The sequence below is a fragment of the Moesziomyces antarcticus genome (genome assembly GCF_000747765.1).
Source record: "Moesziomyces antarcticus DNA, scaffold: scaffold_v10006, strain JCM 10317, whole genome shotgun sequence".
NCBI lineage: Eukaryota > Fungi > Basidiomycota > Ustilaginomycetes > Ustilaginales > Ustilaginaceae > Moesziomyces > Moesziomyces antarcticus.
Genome location: NW_014639004.1, coordinates 78,374 through 94,795, shown reverse-complemented (window position 1 = coordinate 94,795; position 16,422 = coordinate 78,374). Strand labels below are relative to the sequence as shown.

The 16,422-nt window shown below is 61.3% G+C and overlaps 3 protein-coding genes across 3 annotated transcripts; 2 read left to right on the top strand and 1 right to left on the bottom strand.

Moving 5' to 3' along the window:
• Nucleotides 1-985: 985 nt before the first annotated feature.
• Nucleotides 986-11,090, top strand: PAN0_006d2842 (DNA mismatch repair protein msh6; the record flags this gene model as incomplete). The annotated part of the gene is made up of 6 exons (XM_014801485.1): nucleotides 986-1,444; nucleotides 1,733-4,470; nucleotides 4,686-5,161; nucleotides 5,670-9,348; nucleotides 9,440-9,774; nucleotides 9,913-11,090. The coding sequence occupies 6 exons, from the start codon at nucleotides 986-988 to the stop codon at nucleotides 11,088-11,090; spliced, it is 8,865 nt and encodes a 2,954-aa protein (XP_014656971.1).
• Nucleotides 11,091-11,818: 728 nt separating this feature from the next.
• Nucleotides 11,819-14,857, top strand: PAN0_006d2841 (coatomer protein; the record flags this gene model as incomplete). Its single annotated transcript, XM_014801484.1, has 2 exons — nucleotides 11,819-12,129; nucleotides 12,211-14,857. 2 exons carry the CDS (start codon nucleotides 11,819-11,821, stop codon nucleotides 14,855-14,857), a joined length of 2,958 nt encoding a protein of 985 aa, XP_014656970.1.
• Nucleotides 14,858-15,044: 187 nt separating this feature from the next.
• On the bottom strand, nucleotides 15,045-16,190 carry PAN0_006c2840 (uncharacterized protein; the record flags this gene model as incomplete). The annotated part of the gene is made up of 1 exon (XM_014801483.1): nucleotides 15,045-16,190. One exon carries the CDS (start codon nucleotides 16,188-16,190, stop codon nucleotides 15,045-15,047), a length of 1,146 nt encoding a protein of 381 aa, XP_014656969.1.
• Between the last annotated feature and the right edge of the window lie 232 nt (nucleotides 16,191-16,422).

Here is a 16,422-nt window from a genome sequence, read left to right as displayed (position 1 = left end):
TCTGCTGGCTTGACGGCGCGTCTTCGCGTACAAAACGCTGATTGTTTGACAATGCCCGCATGCACAGTCTAAGGAGTGGTTGTGCTTGCCAAACGCTTCAAGCACGACAAACAATCGGACTGCTGCTTTAGCTTGGCTCTGATGCTCACGCCTGCAGATGCACGTTGCGCTTGCAGGCGGTTCGTCGGCGAGAATGGCAAAAAGATGGAAACAACGGCCAGCGTCTGCACCTCGAATGGCGAATTCGCCTCATGTACTTTTCCTGCAGACAGCCTTGCCCGCCGGCTTCGCTCTGGATCGGCTCGATCGTGCTCGCCCAGGTCAAGCCATTGTTCCGGTATCGGTCCGGTGTTGCAGCATACGCAACGTTGCCTCGTTTGATCTGAAGTAGCTGCTCAAGCCCTTAGCGTGGATTTGCACCTTCGTTTCCAGTTCTGCCTTTCGATTTGGCCGCGGTCTGTCAACAACTTCCTTTCGGCTCGGAAAGCGTGCGGAAAGAGGACATCCTTCACAGCCTAGCGTCGGCTTAGCCGGGACAGATGCTTCTTGCTGGAGTTACGTGAAGCGGGTCCAGCGATTCGTCAGAAGTGAAAAAATCGGCAGAGCCGACGACGACTTCTTCTGTTGTCATGGACAGATGTGAGAGAGAGTGTAGGTTCTTGCAAGCTCAAGAACGATCGGCTTGGCGAAGAAAGGCGATATCTCTGTAACCCTCTGAGGACACCGTCTATGAAGAGACAAGGGAGCGAGAGACCTGGGAGGATCCGATCGGATCAGCCGAAGCTCTTCCCGTACAGTCGTTGCGCTTCGAGAGTATCGCAGCGTGCCATATGATCCAAGAAGTCGGCAAAGCCCCGACTCAGACGACGATGATCGAGGCTCAAAAGGCGTTGACAATCACATATAAAGCCTCATCTGCTCCAGGAACCAGAGGACGTCGTCTCTACTTGCTTCCTAGGGATTCTGTCGAGTGTACGAGTACGACATGTCCCAAGAGTTGTCTTTCGACCTTCTGGCGCGGCAGTACGGTGTCGACTTTGGAGAAAGCACGTATGGTGTTCAGCCGTATCAAAATAGCAACCAAGGGTTCACGCCGAGGTATGCCCAGGCCGACGCTTCCACGCGACTAGCATCTTTCCGATGGCAAGCATGCGAGACCCCTGCTCCAAGCCCTCCAGTCAGACAGCCGCCTATTTATCTCGACGATGGCCAGCTGCTAGCTCATCACTTTGACTTTGAGAGAGCTGAAGCCGCTGGACTGCTGGCGCCATCCGTACAGCGCGTATCATCTGCAGCACAGCCGATGCCGACGACTCTAACCCTTCCTCCCTTTCCTCCTGCGAGCTCGAACAGCGCCGCTCACACGTATGGCGCTAGACAAGAGCAGCCTCGACAGCTGCCATCTAGCAAGGCAGACGAAATCTTCGTTGAGCCAGAACCAGGAGTGAGGATCCGTCTCGTGCCCATCTCGTACTTGCGTGAGTGGCCGAACATGCCGAGACGGCAATGCTGATGACCCTCGACCAAGACTCTAAAGCATCCATTCGTTTTGCGGTTGGTGGAGCAACAGCGGCACTGTATCGGCCTCTCTTCTCATTCCCCTTCTTCAATGCTGTACAGTCGGTGGCCATTCCAAAGGTAACGTCTGAGTGCCCTACGACCGGTCCCGACATCCACCACAAAGATTCTGACCGCCCGCACTGATATGACCACCATCTGACGACTGGTGCAGGTGCTGGAGGCCGGAGACAATGTTGTTCTGTCGGCCCCTACGGGCTCGGGAAAGACCGTCGTTTTCGAGCTTGCGTTGCTTCGCATGCTGACACGAGAGCCCGAAAGCGTCCGCGCCGTCTATCTGGCGCCGACCAAGGCGCTCTGCTCCGAACGGACCCGAGACTGGTCGCTTCGATTCGGAACCGTCGGTTGTGGTGTGACCGAGCTCACGGGCGACTCGTTGCACGGCCTGCATGTCGCTCGAAAGAGCCGCTTGATCATCACGACGCCCGAGAAGTGGGACAGCCTCACTCGCAAGTGGGATGAGCAGTCGGGCATTCTCTCCACCGTGCGCCTGGTCCTCATCGACGAGGTCCATATCCTGAACGAGCCACAGCGCGGCTCACGCCTCGAGGTGGTCATCACCAGGATCAAGTACAAGAGCAGTCAGGCACGCTTCGTCGCCGTATCGGCGACAGTGCCAAATCTGGAAGACGTTGCTGCATGGATCGGGTCCAACGTCCGACACGGCCGTGCTTCTGCCTCGCTAGCAGAAACAGCCCCAGCCGAAATCCTCAAATTTGGCGAAGCATACCGACCCTGCCAGCTGGACAAGCACGTCTACGGCTATCCCAAAGCCAAGGACGAGTTTGCCTTCCAGTCGTACCTGAACCATAAGCTCACGGATCTCATCCAGACCCACGGAGCGGGACGGCCCTGCCTTGTCTTTTGCGCCACGCGTCGTTCCACCGTTCAAGCAGCAAAGGCCATCGCCGAAGGATCCAAACAATTGGGCACAGGACCTGTCGATGCTGCCCGCGCAATCACCGGTGATCAGTTGGAGCCCGAGGCTGGGAACTTCGACGATCAGGACCTTCAGACGTTCTGGTCGTCACGCGTCGCTTTCCACCATGCCGGGCTTTCGCAGAACGACAGGCGCAAGGTCGAGCGCGCCTTTCTTGCCGGTCAAGTACACATCCTGTGCTGCACTACCACCCTGGCCACCGGAATCAATCTACCTGCCTACTGCGTCATCATACGAGGCACCAAACACTACGATGGGCAGTGGTCCGAGATGTCGGAGCTCGACATTATCCAAATGATGGGTCGCGCCGGCCGGCCGCAGTTTGATCGAAGCGGCGTCGCAGTCATCATGTGTGAGGACACGATGCAGAACCATTACCGCGAGCTGGTCAGTGGATCCCGCGACATCGAATCTGGCCTGGCTGCCAATCTTGTGGAGCACGTCAATGCCGAGATCGGTCTTCGAGGCAGGACAACCGAGGCGGACATCGAAGCATGGATCCGACAGAGCTTCATGTGGATCCGACTGCAGAAGAACCCAACCTACTACCTGGATCGGGATGAGGGCATCGGTCTTGACAGCGTCTCGGAGATACTGCAGCATCTCAGCAGTAGGACGCTCTCGGCGCTGGAGTCAGCGTCGCTGATCAGCCGGTCGGAGGATTCGGGAAAGATCGCCTCCACGGAATATGGCGACATCATGTCGCGCTTCTTCTTGCGACACAAGACCATGCTGGCGCTGATGGCGATGCCCGAGCGTGCAAACACGCGGGCGGTTCTCGAGGCTGTAGCACAAGCAGAGGAGTTCGGAGACCAGAGGCTTCGACAGGCGGAGAAAGGCTTCCTCGCCGGCCTTCGAACACATGCCGAGATTCGGTTCCCCCCTCGACAGATTGCGGGCGTCGCTGACAAGGTGTCATTGCTCATCCAGGCGTCTCTTGCCGCCGTCAATCTGTCGCAACTGCCCAAGCCTCCCCAAGGGGAAGCCAACCCGTTCTCGGACATCAAGCGAATCTTCCAGCATGCTCCTCGGATTGTCAAGGCCGTCGTAGACATCGCCATCTGCCGCCAGGACGGGACTGCATGCAAAGCTGCCCTCGACCTTGCACGGTCCATTGCTGCCCAGGCTTGGGATGGCTCGCCCGCCATGCTTCGGCAGATCGACCAGATCGGAGACCGCTCCATCAAAGCGCTTGCCAACGCTGGGATCAGCACGTGGCAGACGCTGGCCAACACGTCGGCGGCTCGAGTCGAGATGATTCTCAACCGCAATCCTCCGTTTGGCAACAAAGTTGTGGCAGCTGCTCAAACCGTGCCACGCATTGGGCTCGAAGTGGTACAGCGCTCTTCGTCGCCGTCGAAGCCGGTCCTTCCAAGCGACTCCGAGGCCATGGATCTCATGGACCCACAGGCCAGAGACAGAGAGACATCTCGACCTCAGATCAAAGTGGTCCTTGACATCGGCGTAAGGATCGAGAATCGCTCGACATGCATGCTCAAGAGCAAGACGACCAAGCTTGCCTTGAGCCTTTGCATTCTGACGCTCACGGCGGATGGTAACTTTGTCGACTTCCGCCGCATGCCCATCTATCGCTTTACCGGAGAGAAGCGCTTCACCGTCCACGTGGAGCTGAACGACATTCGCACGCGCATCCTAACGTACGCTGCATGCGATGAGATCGCAGGGACGACGATGCAGGCGAGCCTTTTGCCCGTCGATATGGCCAACGGATCCCACCGAGTCCAGGTAGCACGTGCAGAAGTGGGGCAGGGTGGCAGCTGCGCTTCTGACAACGACTCGACGACGCAGGTCCAGGCCGGAATCACTCCAGCGTCCGCAAAGGGTGCTGCTGCTACACGGAATGGTCTCGGCAAGAATCGCGTCCAGGCTCCGGCGGACGGTGACCGTGGACGTGAAGAGCCGGACTCTGATGAAGAGCTCTTCGGGAAAAGGTCAGTACAAGCTTGGAGTGATCACGAAAGCCTGCTACATGCTGTGCTGACGATAATGCCGTGTGACCCTCTCGTGACTTTCACCCGCTGATCATCATGTCCTCTTCACATCACATGTTTCTCGTCAAACTTGCTTACCGCAACGTGTTCGCGATTCGCAGATGCAAGCACAATTGCAAAAGCTCCTGTCGCCACAAATGCTGTCAACGATCCAGAGACTTGAACGACTCGACGGCGACGAGGAGGTATCGGTTTCAGGATCGCTCTGTCGATGCTAACCACCCCAGCCCAGCCTTGCGAGTGGGCGTCTCATCAACGCAGCGACCCGATGGTCCAACCAGCCCGCAAAAGAGGAAGGCGATCGAGGCTTTGGACGCCGATGACGACGACTCGCTCGATCTTTTGGGCCGGCTCGACCGTCTGTTCCCTCAACCCGAGCGCATCCCCACGCCTGCCGGACCGGTGAGGATGCCGAGGGGTGACGAGATGGATGCCTTGTCGCTGGGAGAGTTGGAGCACCGAGACGGCGATAATTCGCCGATGCACCGCTCGATGTCCCTCTTTACGGAGTCAAACGCATCTTCCGCGCCGGCCTCAGCGGCGGTCACAAGCGAAAGACCGCCTCAAAGACGCTTCCTCAAGTCGCTTGGCAATCCGTCCTGGCTCAGCGGCGCCGGGGCAGCAGACGGAAGTGAAACGTAGAAAGCACAGCGTGACGCATAGGCCTGAGGTGCGCCAGTCGCCCTTCTATCGAGGCTCCTCATTGACAAAAGCAAGCGCCTCGAGATGGCCCTGGCGTGCGGCTGCGGCTTTTCTGTCTTGCACTCCTTGAAATGCACCCGCGATGTTTGAAGCTGACTGCGGGGCTGGTGGTGGGACTCGCTGAACCCTGAACGGATTTTTGAGAAAAAAAGGGAAGGAAGACCGCGTCGCGCGTCGCGCAAAGAGCAACACCCGTGCGTCGTGAGGCGGGCATGGGCTGGGTGGAGGGCGTGGCTCAGTCGCGCTGGCCAGCCGCGACGGACCGCGCGCTCGTGCCGCGTAAAGTCTGAAGGCGAGGCGCGGCGGTGGGCTTCAACTTCCTATTCATCGTCAAAGCTGCTTCCTGCTCTCATCCCTTCCACTATCCGTATTCCCATCATTCGTATCGCCTACACATCTCTGCCTATTCTTTAGTCTCCATCTGAATGCACAGCTAGCTGCTCGTCTACCCAAGGCAAGCCAGCTCGAGTGCACGCCTCTCAGGCTCCAAGTCGCCTGCAGAGCCCAGTCATTGCCATTGCCCCTCTTTGTCGGCTGTGCCGAAGCTGCTCCGATGACCAAAATGCCGAGCAAAGCAGGCACCAAGCAGTCGTCGCTGCTGGGCTTCTTTTCCAAGGCCCCGGCATCGCAGACACCAGCCAAATCAGCCGCATCCCCCCAACGATCGGCTGCAGGCCCTGTCCCTGTCCCTGCCCCAGCAACGAAATCGGACTCAAAGAGCGTAGCCAAGGCTGCCTCGCCGCTCAACAAGGCAAAAGGACAGGCGCAGGCGCTCGACACACCTCCTCCCAGCGAGCATCGATCGAGCTCGCGTGCCTCTCGCTCCGACGCCAAGCCGGCTCCCAACAGTGCAGCGGAGGAGGCTCCTTCTTCCTCTCCTACCTACCACCGTTCAAGCTCCCTATCCACCGACAACCTCCTTCCCATCACACAGGCGCAGGCAGCCACAAAGCCAAAGCCCAGCAAAACATCCGACTCTGAAGAGCTCACTCCGCCTCCAAGCAGCGACGCCGGCGACATGGACATCGACGAGGACGAGGAGGTCGAGCAGCCACTCTTCCGTCGACGCGCCGTAGCAAAGCGACCCGTCACATATGCCGAATCCGACTCGGAAGGCCATGCCGCTGTCGACAGCGACAGCGAAGACGACATGCCCACCCGCAAGCGCTCCTCGGCCAAACGCGCGCGCAAGTCCCGCGACGAGGACGACTTTATCGTTCCCGACGACCACGACGAAGACGACGACCTTCCCATGGATGCCGCAGCCGTCTCTGACGAAGACGACGCGCCTGCAGCGTCGGAGGAGAGCGATGCCGACGACTTTGCTCCGGCGTCCAAGCGCAGCAAAGCCAAGAAGCAGACGACCAAATCGAGCTCTTCTCCGCCAGCCTCCTCACGACCAGGTCCCACTTCTGCCCTGTCCAACTTTGCCATGGGTCGTGGCGCATCGGGCTCATCTCCATCTGTGGCTCGCAACGGCGCCAGCAACGGCAGCGCCCGCAGCGGCCCATCGTCCGCAAGCCTGTCCCACCTCACCAAGGCCGAGCGTCGCGTCATCGAGGAGAAGCGCAAGCGCGCCGAGAACGAGCAGGCGTACAGCTTCCTCGTCGACCTGCGCGACAAGGACGGCAACCGCCCTGGCGACGCAGAATACGACTCGCGCACCGTCTTCATCCCCAAGTCGGCCTGGAAGGATTTCACGCCGTTCGAGGAGCAGTTCTGGCGCATCAAGCAGAACCACTGGGACACGGTGCTCTTCTTCCAGAAGGGCAAGTTCTACGAGCTCTACGAAGAGGACGCGCTGATCGGACATCGCGAGTTCGACCTCAAGCTCACCGACCGCGTCAAGATGAAGATGGTCGGCGTCCCGGAAGCCTCCTTTGACATCTTTGCGGCCAAGTTCCTCGCGCTCGGTTACAAGGTCGGCCGTGTCGATCAGACCGAGACCGCCGTGGCCAAGGGCATGCGAGTCGGCGAGCGTTCGCGCGGCGGCGGCTCCGAGATCGTCAACCGTGAACTCCGCCACGTGCTCACCAGCGGCACCATCGTCGACGCCGCCTCGCTGCCCGACGACCTCAACAGCTACTGCGTGTCGATCAAAGAAGATGCTGCGGCCGGGCGCAATGGGCCGCTCTTTGGTGTGTGCACGCTGGATGCATCCACAGCCGAATTCAACCTCACCGAATTCGAGGACGACGAGTCGCGCACCCGACTCGAGACCCTGCTCCGTTCGCTTCGTCTCAAGGAAGTGCTCCACGAGAAGGCCGGACTCTCGCCGCAGACTCTGCGCGTCCTGCGCAGCACCGTGCCGAGCACGGCACAGATCACCATGCTCAAGCCCGGCGTCGAATTCCTGGAGCCAGAGACCACCCTGAGGAAGCTCAACGCGCTCTTCAACCCCGATGTGGACGCCGAGGCTCGCGTCGAGACGCTCGAACCCGTCGACCCCGCGCTACTTCCGGAAGGCATCGCCTCGATGGTCGACCGCGCTTGTGCCATGTCGGCGCTCGGCGGCATGCTCTGCTATCTGGCCCAGCTCAATCTGGATCGCGACCTGTGCTCCAGCCGCAACTTCAACATCTTTGACCCGCTCAAGCAGGACAAGTGCTTGGTGCTCGATGCCCAGTCGCTCACGCATCTCAACGTCCTGCAAAATGACGAGGGCACAGAAGAAGGCACGCTCCACCGCCTCCTCAACCGTTGCGTGACACCATTTGGCAAGCGTCTCTTCAAAATCTGGCTGGTGGCACCCCTCGCGACGGCAGACGCGATCCGAGCGCGTCAAGACGCCGTCGAGGACCTGCTCAAGTATCCCGGCTTCGGCGACGAATTTGAAACATTTGGCAAGACGCTGCCCGACATCGAGCGCATCGTGCCTCGTGTGCGCGCAGGCAAGTGCAGGCCGCGCGACTTCACCGCCGTCCTCAAGGCTCTCACCCGATTCGAAAAGTCGGTCCGACAGCTCCGAGCCCAGTGCGATGGCTTCGAGACTGCGGTGATCAACGACCTGCTCGAGTCCATCCCGGCGGTCTCGCCCATCGCGCGCGAGCTGCAGTCGAGCTTCAAGATGACCGAGGACGGCTCCTTCAATCCGATCGAGGGCGCCTTCGAGCCGTACGACCGCGCCGAGGCTGCCATCGCCAAGGTCGAGGCGCAGCTCGAGCACGAGATCGATTCGTACCGCAAGCAGCTCAAGCTGACCTCGGCCAAGTGTGCGTGGAAGCATCTCGGCACCAAGGACATCTTCCAGATCGAAGTGCCCGTCTCCACCAAGGTGCCGGCCAACTGGACCAAGCTGAGCGGCACCAAGGACCGCAACCGCTGGTATTCGCCCAAGGTGCGCGATCTGGTGCAGGACATCAAGGAGGCACGCGAGACGCGCCTCGCCGCTCTCAAGCAGTTCCACCAGAGCCTCTTTGCGAGCTTTTCGGAGCAGAGCGACGTCTTTCTGCAGGCCGTCAAGACTGTGGCCGAGGTCGACTGCCTGCTCTCGCTGGCCAAATCGTCGTACGCGATCGGCGAGCCGTCTTGCCGACCCGAACTGGTGGAGCACGAGACGGCGCTGCTCGAGTTTGAAGAGTTGCGACACCCGTGCATCGCTGGCGAGAACGTCGACTTTATTCCGAACGACATCCGGCTGGGCGGCAAGAACGACGAGGTGGTCATCCTGACCGGAGGCAACATGGCGGGCAAGAGCACCACGGCGCGCACCAGCGCCACTGCGGTGATCCTGGCGCAGCTGGGATGCCGTGTGCCCGCAGCGAGCGCGCGCCTGTCGCCGGTGGACCGCATCGCGTCGCGCATGGGCGCCAACGACCAGATCTTCCGCAACAACAGCACGTTCATGGTCGAGATGCTCGAGGCGTCGCGCATCATCAACGAGTGCACGCCGCGCTCGCTGGTCATCATGGACGAGCTGGGCCGAGGCACGAGCACGTTTGACGGCCAGGCGATCGCCTTCGCCGTGCTGCACCACCTCGTCAGCCGGACGCGCTGCCTCACCTTCTTCCTCACGCACTACACGAATCTGGCGTACGACTTTGACTCGTACGCGCGCGTCAGCAACAAGCACATGCAGGTGCTCGTCGACGACGCCAAGCGCGAAGTCATCTTCACGTGAGTACACGCTGCGGGATCGCCAACGGACAAGAGATTGTGTTTCCGGACCGGACTACTGACATTGCGGCTATTCCTCCTGATCGAACAGATACCGTTTGGTGGATGGCATCGCCGAGTCTTCGTACGGCACTCAGGTGGCTGCGCTTGCTGGCGTGCCGCACGAGATCTGCGACCGTGCTGCGGCGGTGTCGAAGCAGTTCGCAGATGCGACCAAGGCAAGCCAGGCCGAGAAGAAGGGCAGCGCGATCCCGCTGGCGCTGCTGAGCGACTTTGTGCACCTGGTCAAGCTGGCCAAGCAAGAGGCGCCTGTCTCGAGCGATCGCAACGCTGAAGCCAAGGCACTCGCGACGCTGTCGCAGCTCGACATCATCCGCTCGCAAGTAGCTGCGCTGAGCAAGGGAGCTGCTCCCGCCCCCCTGACTTGTACGTAGTGCTCGAGCTCCGGCTTTCTTCGAATGTCACGAGGCGTGTGTACTCATGACCCATTCTGCTTTTTGTCTCCTGTTTGTCTCTTTATGTGATCGCTCGACCCCAATACCTCAACGCGGACATGAAGAGCAGCTGGAAGCCCTGCTGGAAGCGAGGAACGGACCGATGCTACGAGTCAGCCGAGCGAGCCGGTGCGAACGGCTGCTAAAAAGGTGACGACGTACGCCGGACGCAATCGACGAGCGCTGACCGAGGATCCGTTGGCGCCGACGAGCATTCTTTCGCGCAACGTGGACGAAGACGAAGCGATGCCAAAGGCGCAAAGCAGTCCGATCCTTGGTGCCACGCACACGCCGCTGTTCCCGACGATGCGGGCAGCCAAGACTGCGAACCGCAAGGCTGGCTCCAAGCCGAGCTCGACAAGTTCAGTACGGGAGCCAGAGCAGCTCATTCTGGACCTGGGCCAGCGAATTCGAATGCGCTGCGCAGAGTGCGACATGCAGTACGATTCGTCGTCGGCCGAGGACTGTGCGCTGCATGCGCGCCACCACGAGCGCACCGTACGCGGGCTGGACTGGAGCGCCAAGGCGCTTGTAGTGTGGGGCGAGGCGGTCGCGCAAGTGACGCTTACGCGACCTTCCATCAAGACCGCCCTGCGCGGAAAGCAAGTCGACGGAGGAGGAGCAACAGGCCAGGCGGAAGCGGTGACGATCCGATGCTACGACATGGCGACTCTCAAAGACGCCGTGGCGAATCGCAAGATCACGGAGCTCTTGGAGACAGTGGACGAGGCGTTGGGAGCAGCCGCGATGGATGCAGCTAGCGTACGGACGTGCAAGGTGCTGGTAGCAGTGTGCGGGGGCCGAGCAGCAGGTGCAGCGGTTGTAGGACGGGTGCCTGCAGGCCAGGCGCGCGAGGTGCTGCCATCCAACACGGACAAGGAGAACCGCACCGACGACGAAGCTGGCTCGACACGGGCGGGGACGGTGTGGAACGATGCGGGCGATGCGATCTTTGTTTCGGATGCGTTGTCGGCCTCACAGACGCCGCCGGTCGGGGTGCACCGCATCCACGTGATTGCGAGCTGGCGCCGCTCGGGCATGGCGAGCGCGCTGCTGGATGCAGCCGCCGACAACAGCGTGTATGGCTTTGACCTGCAGGGGCTCATCAGGACGTATGGCAGCCGCGCAAAGGCAGTCGCGTTCAGCCAGCCCACCGAAGCCGGCCGCCAGCTGGCCGAGGCATGGATCCGCAAAGGCGCGCCCTCGACGACGAGCAGCCCCACACGCCTGATCGTCTTTGAGGCGTAATATCGCAAAGCAAGCCATCATTCACAGTCTCGCCCAGGAGGTCGTGCACAATCAAGATACCCTATTAGCAATCCATTCGAACAAAGAGATTGTGCCTGCAACTTGTAGGGTGAGTGCAGAGCTTCGGCCAGACATAGCGTGCCATCTGAGGCAGGAGGGAAGGCAGCGAGGCGGAACGAGTGGCCAGACTTGTATCGTGCGAGTGAGGCTTGCAATTTTCGCGCCAGTGGGGCCGACGCGCTGCCAGCTCCTCAGCAGCTGCAACGGCAGGGCGGGAAGAGGAAGGAGCGAGTGATCCGAGCGGCGGCGCGAAATGCACGTTGGAAATGCGCTTCTTGGCTGGGGCTGCCTGCGTTGAGCCGTGTTGAGCTGGAAGAATGGCTGCTGCTGGGCCACAGCGACGTGTCTGCGTGTTTCCGCCTTCGCTGCGCTGCTGCTCTGCTGCCACGCAATCGCCAAGTTGGCTCGTCGGCCCGTCCGCAATCGACCCAATTCGAGTCCAACACTCTCTCGCTCTCGTCACACTCTCTCACACCTTCCACCCGCTTTGTCACCATCACCACGAATCGCCTTCAGTAAAGAGCTCGTTCCGGCCGCGCTGCATCGACATCACCCTCACAGCCGGACGCTCCCTGTGAGAGCGAGCACACCCATCTTCACTGGCAGCACACACGCGATCCAACTCTCCGGGCCTCTCCCTCCCCCACGCGCACAAACGGCAACTCACCATGGCGTCCTCCGAGGCCATCGCCTACACCGTCGTCGCTACCGACCCGAGCAGCGACGGCATCGAGCTCTCCACCCAGGATCTGCGCAACAACCTCCAGCGCGGCTCCGACGAGATCAAGCTCGAGACCCTCCGACGCATCATCGTATCCACCCTCAACGGTTCGCCCCAGCCCAACCTGCTCATGCCCATCATCCAATATGTCCTCCCCAGCCGTAACAAGCAGCTCAAGAAGATGCTCCACTTCTACTGGGAGGTCTGCCCCAAGCTCGACGAAAAGGGCAACCTCAAGCAGGAGATGATCCTCGTTTGGTACGTCCGTTTTCATTCTCGCATGCCCGCATCTGCATCCCTTTGCTGACCCTTTTGCTTTCCTGCTCATCATATTCGCAGCAACGCCATCCGTAACGATCTGCAGCACCCCAACGAGTACATTCGTGGCTCCACACTCCGCTTCCTCCAGAAGGTCAAGGAGCCCGAACTTCTCGAACCGCTCATCCCCACCATCCGCCAATGTCTCGAGCACCGCCACAGCTACGTGCGCAAGAACGCCGTATTCTGCGTCTACTCGATATACCAGCAGAACGAGAACCTCATCGTCGACGCGCCCGAGCTCATGGAGACCTTCCTCGCCGCAGAGGCAGACACCACCTGCAAGCGCAACGCTTTTGTTCTCCTCTGCCACACCGCCCCCGAGCGCGCCGTCCAGTACCTCCTCGGCCTCGGCGACCAGATCGCTTCCCAGGACGAGCTTATGCAGCTCGCCATCATCGAGCTCATCCGCAAGGACTGCCGCGGCGACTCGCCCAACCGTCCGCGCTACATCCGCGCCGTCTCGGAGCTCCTCGCCGCGCCCAGCCACTCGGTCAAGTACGAGGCCGCCACCACGCTCACCACGCTCACCCAGAACGCTGCCGCAGTAAAGGCAACCGCAAGCGCGCTCATCGAGCTCGCCGTCAAGGAGAGCGACAACAACGTCAAACTCATCGTGCTCGACCGCCTCGACGCCCTGCGCTCCAAGCACGAGCACGTCATCGACCCGCTCGTCATGGACCTCCTCCGCGTACTCTCCAGCCCAGACATGGACGTCCGTCGCAAGGCGCTCCGCATCGCCCTCGAGATGGTCTCCAGCCGCAACATCGAGGAGGTCGTGCTGCTGCTCAAGAAGGAGCTCATGAAGACCGTCGACACCTCGCAGTCCTCCCAGGACAAGAACCTCGAGTACCGCCAGCTCCTCATCCAGTCCATCCACACCTGCGCCATCAAGTTCTCCGAGGTCGCCTCCAACGTCGTGCACGTGCTCATGGAGTTCCTCGGCGACTCCAACAACCCGTCCGCCGTCGACGTCATCGCCTTTGTACGCGAGGTGGTCGAAAAGTTCCCCGACCTCCGCTCGTCCATCGTGGACAAGCTGCTGCGCACTTTTACCGACATCAAGTCCGGCAAGGTCTTCCGCGGCGCGCTCTGGATCGTCGGCGAGTACTGCGCCAGCATCGAGGACGTCAAGGAGGCCATGCAGCAGATCCGCAAGGTCATCGGCGAGGTGCCCATCCTCGCCGCCGAGGAGCGTCTGCTCGAGGCTTCTTCCACCGGCGTCGAGGCCGAAGGCGCCGCCGAGCAGGCCGATGCGGGCGCGTCGTCCTCGGCGCTCGGCGCAGCGGCCAAGTCGTCGTCGGCCGCCAACCGCGTTCGTGCCGATGGCACCTACGCCACCGAGACCGCCTTCAGCTCCGAGGCCAACCAGGCGGCGCGACTCGAGGCGGTCAAGAGCGCCTCCAAGCCGCCACTGCGCTCGCTGCTGCTGCTCGGCGACTTCTACACGGGCACGGTGCTCGCCTCGACGCTCACCAAGCTCGTGCTGCGCTTTGCCCAGCTCTCGTCGGACGCCGCGGCCAAGAACAGCCTGCGCGCAGAGGCGATGCTCATCATGACGAGCATCGTGCGTGTGGGCCAGTCCAAGTTTGCGGCGACGCCCATCGACGAGGACTCGGTGGAGCGCATCATGGCGTGCGTCGAGACGCTCGCCTCGAGCATGCACGAGGCCGAGCCCGAGAGCGAGGAGGCCAACGAGGTGTTCCTGCACGACACCAAGGCGGCGTACACCAAGATGGTGGAGCACGAGCAGGCCAAGCAGGCCGAGAAGCTCGCCAAGGAGACCAAGGTGGTCAAGGTGCAGCCGGACGATCTGCTGTCGTTCCGCCAATTCTCCAAGAAGGCGGCGGACGATGCGGCCGAGGAGTACGAGCGCGAGCTCACGCAGGCGACGGGCGCGGCCGAGGCGGCCAAGGACGATTTCATCTCGAAGCTCGCGCGCGTCGTGCAGCTGACGGGCTTCTCGGATCCGGTGTACGCCGAGGCGTACGTCAACGTGCACCAGTTTGACATCCTGCTGGATGTGCTCGTGGTGAACCAGACTGCCGAGACGCTGCAGAACTTGTCGATCGAGTTTGCGACGCTGGGCGATCTGAAGCTGGTGGAGAGGCCGTCGAACTACACGCTGGCGCCGTACTCGTACCAGTCGATCAAGGCGACGATCAAGGTGTCGAGTACCGAGACGGGCGTGATCTTTGGCAACATCATCTACGAGGGTGCGGCGGGCACGGGTACGCAGAGTGCGGGCGATGCCAAGTGTGTGGTGTTGAACGACATCCACATTGACATTATGGACTACATTGCGCCGGCGTACTGCAACGAGGCGCAGTTCCGCGCCATGTGGACCGAGTTCGAGTGGGAGAACAAGGTGAACGTCAACACGGCCATCACCGACCTGCGCGAGTATCTGGCGCACATTATGAAGAGCACCAACATGTCGTGCCTCACGCCCGATGCGTCGCTTGCGGGCGAGTGCGGCTTCTTGTCCGCAAACATGTATGCCCGCTCGCTGTTTGGCGAGGATGCGCTGGCCAACCTCAGCATCGAACTGCTTCCGGACGGCAAGACGATCCAGGGCCATGTTAGGATCCGCTCAAAGACGCAGGGTATCGCGCTCAGCCTCGGCGACAAGATCACACTCGCCCAGAAGACCGCCTCCAAAGACTAAATCCCCGCCAGACTTTTTTTGCAATTGTTGAAGATTTCACATCCCAGACGTTGACTCGTACAGCTGCGCGAACTCGAGAGGGGGGGGGGTCCCCACGCACGATCAATGAGATTGAGGACTTGTGCAGGCGCGTGACTGTGAGTGAAGGAAACCGTTGTGAGACAGTATCGACCGAGGGCTTGCGGGGTTAGGCGTACCATCCGCGCGTGTCTGGGCCGGGGCCGCCACCCTGCCTCGGCCTGTTGGGGAACGGATTCTCCGGACGCGGAGGGGCGAGGTCGTCCCAATCTGGATCGCCGTGGCGCGGGGGATGCTGGGGTCTCGCACCGCCCACATCTGGCTCATTAGGGAAGATGGGGTCGAAACGCGCTCCGGGCGGCACAGCGCCAGGCGGCAGACCCTGTGCACCGGGCGGTGGGAATCGGTTTCGGAACATGGGGTGGTCCGGTCCGACGTACATCCCGCCGCCCGAATCGCCGCCGGGGAACAGCGGTGGCGGCGCAAACCCGCCCGCACTTCCACCTCCAAATCGCGGCGGAAGACGCAGCGGAGATCCACCGAGCGGATCCAGATCCCTATCGCCGATCGTCATGGGGTTGCGACCGGGAAACATGCCCGCTGGCTGGGACGGGTCGTCTTCGTCGCCTGCAAACGGCGCACGCGGAGGCGGTGCCGAGCCTGGGTACGGACGCTGTGGTTGCGACGACGATGCTCCCCGCGAGTCTCCCTCCCTTGTACTTGCGCTTGAGTTGTTGTCGGTCGTTTCCTCCGTATATCCATCCTTTCGCAGACCAGGCACAAGCGTCTGCAGCACCTGCGTCTTGTACGCAATCACGAGATCCTTGATCCTCGCCGAGCCGATGAATCCATTCACGAGCGGCTCGGCGTCTCCCTGTGGTGGCGGGTACGGAAAGAAGGACGCGGAAAAGTAGTCGGCCAGCACGATCTCGAGCGTGCTCGTCTTGGATCCCTGCAGCGCGATGCCATGCACGACGACGCGTCCGCCGAGCTTGACGAGCTTGACCATGTAGTCGAGCGACGACTGGTGATGTTTGTATCGGAAGCAGTAGTGGTCCGGTCCCTTGGCGTTCCATTCGCCAGGCAGCTTGTTGGCCGCCACGCTGGCATCTGCGCCTTCGAACGACGAAGCGCTAGCGATACGGTCGTCTTCGGACAGACCGGTGAGGCGGAAGTCGAGCCGCGTCATCACTGTGTGCACCATGGCGGCGAGGGCATCCGATGGACTGCGCAGCTGCGGTTCGGAGCCGGCGGCGGGAGGGAGCAGCTGCTGCAGCACGTGCAGCAGTGCGGATGGGTCGAGCAGATCGGCCATTGTTGCGATCCGGTGGGGTTGAGCAGGCGAGAGGGATGGACGAGTGGTGAGCACGACTCGAAGGTGTGGTTGATGGAAGGGGGAAGCTACAGAGCAGGGCGAGGTGGATGTCTGTGCGTCGCTGCAGGGTGCCCTCGCTCGTGACTTTCAAGGTTGGCGCGCAGCTCAGCGCCCTCTTTTTTGTCTGCTGTGTGGAGGTGGGCGGACGCGCAAGCGCCGAAAAAAAGCTCAA